We start from the raw sequence: 7,585 nt of genomic DNA, 5'->3' as shown, positions 1-7,585 counted from the left end.
AGCTGGTTCACCTTCCAGCAGAGCAGCACAGCCCGGGTACAACGTTCCAGTCAAAGCTACAAGAAAACTGAAGGCCACTAACTATCCACACATCTTTGGGTGTAAAAGGGGCACCGTCAACATGTTATTTTATTATTCACCGTCTTATACTTTAAAGTCTTGGAGAACAATGAGTCATGTTTCTCCCATGGTTACTCTGTGTTGGCCGATCAGAACTGACAGTAAAGTTTTAGTTTGGAACATGATGACATGTTGGAACATGAAGGATCTAGATTTTTTTCCTGCTAGTTACTTTATTTGAGCTGTTTGAACACAGATGTTCAGCTTTCTGAACATCTCTGAGCCGAACAGTTCCTTGACTGAAACAGAACGTCTTAAAACAATCAGTAACACTGAATCACTGCACAGATACCTGTTCACCATTCAGTTTATTGTAGAATGCCTTCTAGATCTCCTTTTCACAGGAAGTAGGAAACACCTGCAGGTTACATGTAGGATGAATCTACCTCAGGAGGGGCCTGGCCACTTTAAAAACACTTACTAAAAAAGGAAATAAAATGTCTGAGTAACCAGAGTAAAATCAGTGACTGTGCAAACATATCTGGAGGATGTGAGGCATAAAGTACATCAAGTGTTCCTGTAAAGCTCTTAGGAAACAGATTCACACATTCCTCTACTTTCTCACCAGAAAACATTCCCACCTCAGCCTTAACGTTAAAATCTGCTCCTTTTTTACTCTGTAATAGCTGTCCCATAAAACAAGCACTTAAATGCAGGCAACCTCTAAGGCAACATGTGAACTACAAGCAGACTGCACTCAAACACAGCCTGGACAGCAAGGGCCTTCCCAGACCGGTTCTGATCCGCTCCAACGGGAAGATACCACAGAACCAATTCGCCAAATCCACTGCTGGATACAAAATACAAAAACATTACACACACAACAATACTGAGGTCAAACAATCAGGGAATCCACAGCTTAGTGTTGGCTCCAGAAGCTGCAGGAGGTGTAGGAGCTGCAGCAGCCAGACCTCCTGCTGCTGATGTGAGGCGTGACCAGGAGGAAGGGTCCAGGAGGAGAACGGGGAAAAGTTGAAGAGATTCTGTTCGGTTCCAGGAGACCAGGTGTGTTTTGCATAAGCAGGATCCCATGCACACACCAGGGCACATTTCAAACCCCCTGGTAGCTTCTGGTTGTTCTGCAGACGGTTAGCTAAATGAACTCCATCCCAGTTTCACATTCTGAGGAGTGTCATGATGATCCAAACACACAATCACAAGGCAGCCTGGAGTCCTGAGTGCAAACGCAAAAAACCCACACAAGCTCTCACTGCTGTGGCCTCAGCCTGTCCGTCCTGCAGCAGCTGCTTGTCAGTCAGTCAGTCAGTCAGTCAGTCAGTCAGTCAGTCACTCTCCCGCCCCTCCCCTCCTGCTGGGGCCGTGGTCACAGAAGATGCTCCAGCTGTTTGTCTTCTTATAGAGTCTATGATGCAACATGCAGGACATGCTGGATGGGGACATGTGCGTGTGTGTGTATGTGTGTGTGTGATGCAGTGAAGCAGAGACGATGCTGGGTAGTGTCCTCATGATGTGCCCTGTCTCTTCTGCTGCTGCACCCGGATCAGCTCCAGCTGCTTCTTGCACTTCTGGTAGTAGGTGGACAGACTCTTGTTCTCTTCCAGCAGCTTCTTGTGCTCCTGGACCAGACGGGACGTGTTCTGCTGGTCCTTCTCGTCTTGGTCCAGTTCAGCGATCAGCTCCGTCCTGCACACACAGGTCATTTTAAACATACACTTGAAGTAATGCATTCCAAACCATTTCCAGGCTGTGCTGCCATTCCATAAAACCATGAAACAGTTTAAGTCCAGTAACCTGATGGGGTTTATCTGGAAGCAACTCAACAGTTCAGCAGACCTGTGGACAAACCTGGATCAGATTTCACAATGTAAGTAAAGTTGGTCTTTAAATTAAATAAGATCTTTATATGATCTTTATACTTTACACTTGTATAGTCATTGTTTAACTGCTGATATCTGTTACATCTCTGTTTGGTTTGTGAAAATTCCACAAAGTGACAGTTTGAATGCTTCTAACATTGAATCAGACCAAGTCTAGGTTTGAGAGGATCTAGAAGCCAAAGAAATGGTTTACATTTTGAGACCAGGGTACACAAAACCTACAGATCTGATGTGGTAAACCTAAGACAGGAAACTTAATTTACTGAAATGCCAATCCTTATCTTTTACTTAATGAAAAGAAAATCAAGTCTGGAAGTCACAATTTTAACAAACCATATTTTCCGTATTAATTAGGCCCGAGTAGCTAAGTGCTGCGAAGGCCTATTGTAATTGTTTTGTAAATTATTATTATGCTTCTGTCAAATGAATTGGCTTTTTGGGAGCTTTATCATATTCAAAAACTCACCAAACTTGGCTGATTCGTCAAGACTGCGAAAAATTTACGTATTTTAAGGTTGTCGCAAAAATCGCACGAGAATCGGCTCAATAGCGTCATCTAGCAACTTTCAAAATACCCTCGGCATTGACCTTAGTTTATCATAGAAACATGAAATTTGGTACACTTGTACAGCTCCCTAAGACGCACAGAAAATACAATTACTGTCATAGTGCAAGTCAAACAGGAAGTCAGCCATTTTGGATTGAAGTTCCGATTTTGACCCCATTTTGGCCATTTACAGCCTTCGCATTTGATCGAACTCCTCCTAGGGATTTCGATTGATCGGCTTCAAACTTGGTCAATGGCCGATTAAAATTAATCAAAATGGTGAGTTTTTATGCAAGCTGAAGGGGCGGTACCAGAGGTCAAAGTTCGCCTACTCGCCATGAAACACGAAACTGTTATGTCTCCTACACAAAAACTCAGACGCACCGAACTTTCAGTGATTGATCATCATCAGGTGACCTACAATAGCCAATGGTCAAATGATGACATCACTTAGGCCACGCCCCCTGAGAACAGGAAGTGTCATGTTTTACTTTGAACGGTCTCTATCTGACCCCTTTGACCTAATCAATATGAAACTGTGTCCAGAGACAGAAGACATGTTGGTGTGTTGTGGATTCCAACCCTGACCAGTTTCGATGGAGTAGGTGGGCATAGCGGCGTGGTGAATTGACCTGTAATGCCGTTGTAATACATTTGGCTATGAATTCCAGTTTTGAGCCGAGCTGCACCAAACTCCCTATGATGAATCCTTACCCACCTGCTGACAGGAATCTATAACAAACTTTGGTGGGCGTGGCCTAATTTTTATACAGCACCCCCTAGAACAGGGGTGTCCAAACTTTTTGCAAAGGGGGCCAGATTTGGTGTACTAGAAATGTAGGGGGGCCGACCTTGGCGGACGTCCTTTACATAGAACAGCAATATATGTAAACAAATTTCAGCAAGCCATTCTGTGTTTCACATTTGCTTTATTTTAATTTCAGCGATCTTAACCATGTCTTTTGGTTCATTTGAAACATGCATATCATATGCAATTGAATATTTACTTAACTTCAATTTTTTAACACTAACTTTTCTAACGGTTAAACAGAAGTAATTGTACTCTTGAGTGCAAATTACATTTGAAACATAAAAAAATATCTCACCATGGCAGTTCAATATTTACAGAATTTTTAAATAAAATAACAGAGAAATGAGCAAGTAATAGTCATATCAACAAGTGCAGGGCTCATTTGAAATATGACATATTAGTAACTATAAATGTTAATTAAAGCTCCGCGGAGCCTTAAGCAGCCCTCGCAGCCAAGCGCCGCACAGGCCTATAGCCACCGCGGGGGTTCCAGCACCGCCTCCTGCCAGCCACCGCTGACGCTCGTGCGCCCGTCCACCAGGCGATCCGCTTTGATGCCTTCAGCAGCGCTCCCTGGTGATGCACCAAAAATCTGGAGCAGATTGGGCCATGTAGAGAGGAGATACAGCTGTTTGATTAACCTAGGGGGCGCAGTGGAGTCAAATTACAATTAAACTCTATTGGGCTCCTTAGAGGTTCACAAGTGTCACTCATAAAATGTCTGGTGCAAATCGGATGATGCGTGTGTGAATAAGAGACGATCGTATGCATATGGCGAGAGACTGCCATTTTGCCACGCCCCTACGGGTCAGTAGGCATTGACAGAGTTCATCATCATGTTATTTTATGTCAGTCTGCACAGGATTAAACCGTTATGAATTAGAGAGTAAAAGTAAGACATACAGTAGAAAAAACAGGTGACTTCCTGTCGGAAGTGGGCGGGGCTAAGGTGATGTCATCAATCGACCACCTAAATGTGATCTATAATGAGATATAGAAAGTCTGATGCAGCTCTGACCTGGCATTTGGAAGTTATTTCACATTCATGTTTCATGGCGAATAGTCCAAGTTTGGGACTTAGCCACACCCACATGCTTTGACATATAAAAATTCCTGTGATAACTTCTGACCTTTAATGTCTCAACTCTGTGCCAAGTGAGTTTGAAGTCTGTATCTCAAAAGTGGTAGGAGGAGTTAGATCAGATGAGACATCTATGAAAAACAGTAAATGGCAGCATTTGATCCAAAATGGCCGACTTCCTGTTGGGTTTGCACAATGGCTCCAAGAGACTTTTTTGTAGGTCCTGACATTATACACATGTGTACCAAGTTTCATATTTCTAGGTTGAAGCATGGCTTGGGGCTAATTATTTAAAAAATTCTAGGGGGAGCTGTAGAGAAATTAGGCCACGCCCAACAACGACTGTTATGGATTCCTGTTCGGGGATGAATAAGGATGCATCCTAGTGAGTTTGGTGCAGCTGGGCTGAACGATGTGGAATCTAGAACCAAACGTATGGCTTCGCCGTGCTGCCACGGCCACGCTCTCTACAGAAACCTCTTGGCACTTTAAAGCAAGTGAGACCAACATGTTATCTGTCATCCAACACAGAATCATCTTGATTAGGTCGAGAGAGCCATAGATGGAGCATTCTAAGGAAAAAAAAGGCACTTCCTGTTCTGAGGGGGCGGGGCTTGGATGACGTCAGACTATGACGACACAGGATCGTCAGGCATCCCACCAGGATCAGTCATGTCAAGTTTGGTGCAACTGGGCTCCAAATTGTGGAATCTAGAGCCAAACGTATGAACACGGCGATACAGGTCACTTCGCCATGCCGCCACGCCCACCTGCTCCATCAAAACCAAACAGGGTTGGAATCCACGACACAACAACATGTTTTCTGTCTGTGGACACAGTTTCATCTTGATTAGATCAAAGGGGTCAGAAAGGGACCTTTCAGAGTAAAACATGACACTTCCTGTTCTCAGGGTGCGTGGCTTGAGTAATGTCATCATTTGACCATTTGATATTATTGATATTATATGATGATCAATCACTGAAAGTGTGGTGCCTCTGTGAGGTTTTGTGTAAAAGTTATAACAGTTTTGTGTTTCACGGCAAACAGGTGAACTTTGACCCCAGGTAACTCAGCTTAGAAAGAAAAAAAAACGCAAAACTGTGATAACTTTGGATTGGCCATGACTTATGAACCGATCTGACCGAGTTTGAAGCCGATCGATCGAAATCCCTAGGAGGAGTTTGATCAAATGTGAACCCTGCAAACGGCCAAAATCGGAACTTCTATCGAAAATGGCCGACTTTCTGTGATACTTGCACTATGACATTAATTGTAAATTCTGAGTGTCTTGGGGAGCTCTACAAGTGTACCAAATTTCAAATCCCTACGATAAAGTAAGTGAATAGGAAAGGGTCCTTTGAAAGTTGCTTGGTGGCACCGTTGAGTCGTTTCTGTTGCAATTTTTCCGTGGACCTTAAAATACGTAAATTTTACACAGACAAATGACTTGTCTGCATTAAAGTGATGGGAGATACTAAGATCTGGACTGTAGCACATAGGCCAGGTCTGGCTCAAAGGCAGTGGTACTGACAGGCCCGGTGGCATGGGCGGGCATCGGGGGACATTGCCCGCCCAGAGTCAGCCATGTCCCTCCACCCCCCCTCCTTGACTGGAAGCTGTTTATTTTTTTTACCTTAGAATGGTGCTCCTCCTTGGGCTGCCACCTTATCGTGGTGGAGGGGTTTGAGTGTCTCACCGTTTCCGGTGAGAGTTGGACTCTGCCAAGGCTGCCCTTTGTCACCGATTCTGTTCATTACTTTCATGGACAGAATTTCTAGGCGCAGCCGAGGTGTTGAGGGGATCCGTTTTGGTGGCCTTAGGATTGCATCTCTACTTTTTGCTGATGATGTGGTCCTGTTGGCTTCATGAGAACGTGATCTGCAGCTCTCGCTGGAGCAGTTCGCGGCCGAGTGTGAAGCGGCCGGGATGAGGCTCAGTGCTTCCCAATCCGAGGCCATGGTCTTGAGCCGGAAAAGGGTAGCGTGCCTTCTCCGGGTCAGGGGGGGTCGTCCTGCCTCAAGTGGAGGAGTTTAAGTATCTGGGGATCTTATTCACGAATGGGGGAAGAAGGGAGCGGGAGATCGACAGGCGGATTGGGGCAGTGTCTGCCGTGAAGCGGGCGCTGTACTGATCCGTCGTGGTGAAGAGAGAGCTGAGTCAAAAAGCGAAGCTCTCGTTTTACCGGTCGATCTACGTTCCCACCCTCATCTATGGTCATGAGCTTTGGGTCATGACCGAAAGAACGAGATCACAGATACAAGCGGCCGAAATGGGTTTCCTCCGCAGGGTGTCTGGGCTCTTCCTTAGAGATAGGGTGAGAAGCTCGGCCATCCGGGAGGGACTCAGAGTAGAGCCGCTGCTCCTCCACGTTGAGAGGAGCCAGTTGAGGTGGCTCGGGCATCTGGTAAGGATGCCTCCTGGACGCCTCCCTGGTGAGGTGTTCCAGGCACGTCCCACTGGGAGGAGGCCCCGGGGAAGACCCAGGACACGCTGGAGGGACTATGTCTCTCGGCTGGCCTGGGAACACAATGGGGTTCCCCGGGAGGAGCTGGAAGAAGTGGCTGGGGAGAGGGAAGTCTGGGCCTCCCTTCAGAAGCTGCTGCCCCCGCAACCCGACCCCGGATAAGCGGAAGAAAATGGATGGATGGATGGACCTTAGAATGGCCAACAGTCTGTTATTCCTATATCAATTTGATCCTATATATGATTTGATAGGAGCTCCCCCACTTCCCATATCCGTGTCCTGTCACCTTTTTCAGCAGTTTAATCCGTTGTTAACATGTCGTAACCTGTTTTTCCGAGCCGCCTTCAAACGCAACATGAACGCTGAGATGCTCGCGCTGGATTTACACCTGTGTGGCAGTGAAGGAGTCCTGCTGCTGCTGTGCAGAGCTACAGGTGTGTTAGAATCATGGCAGCAAACCAGTAAAACGCAAAGAACTTTTCACAGTTTTTCCCCCAAACTAACCGGCTGAGTTGAGTAAAGCTGTTGGATGCAGGTGATGTTAGCTAAAAGATGACTAGCTAATAACAATACAGCACCTTAAGCTTGTTAACAAGTAGCCTGTAGGCTACTGGTGTTGTCTATGTTCAGCTACGTAGATTCATTTTGCCCCCCCAAAATAAGTCGATGCCCCCCCCCCGTTAAACTCGTCTGGAGCCGGGGCTGGGTATTGATGCACAAGAT

General features: G+C 45.9%; 1 protein-coding gene across 3 annotated transcripts in view; it reads right to left on the bottom strand.

The window, feature by feature from the left end:
* Positions 1-403: 403 nt before the first annotated feature.
* The window catches only part of map3k7 (mitogen-activated protein kinase kinase kinase 7), a 51,573-nt gene continuing 44,391 nt past the window's right edge, over positions 404-7,585 (bottom strand). For all 3 annotated transcript variants that reach the window (XM_016680964.1, XM_007570590.2, XM_007570592.2), the window contains one exon: positions 404-1,764. In XM_016680964.1, the coding sequence (XP_016536450.1) occupies positions 1,584-1,764 (181 nt within the window). In that variant the 3' untranslated portion in view covers positions 404-1,583. The remainder of the gene's footprint in view (positions 1,765-7,585) is intronic.

Source organism: Poecilia formosa, unplaced genomic scaffold, assembly GCF_000485575.1.
Source record: "Poecilia formosa unplaced genomic scaffold, Poecilia_formosa-5.1.2 Scaffold264, whole genome shotgun sequence".
Classification (NCBI taxonomy): domain Eukaryota; kingdom Metazoa; phylum Chordata; class Actinopteri; order Cyprinodontiformes; family Poeciliidae; genus Poecilia; species Poecilia formosa.
The sequence above is the reverse complement of the archived record's forward strand: the minus strand, read 5'-3'. Positions and strand labels throughout refer to the sequence as shown.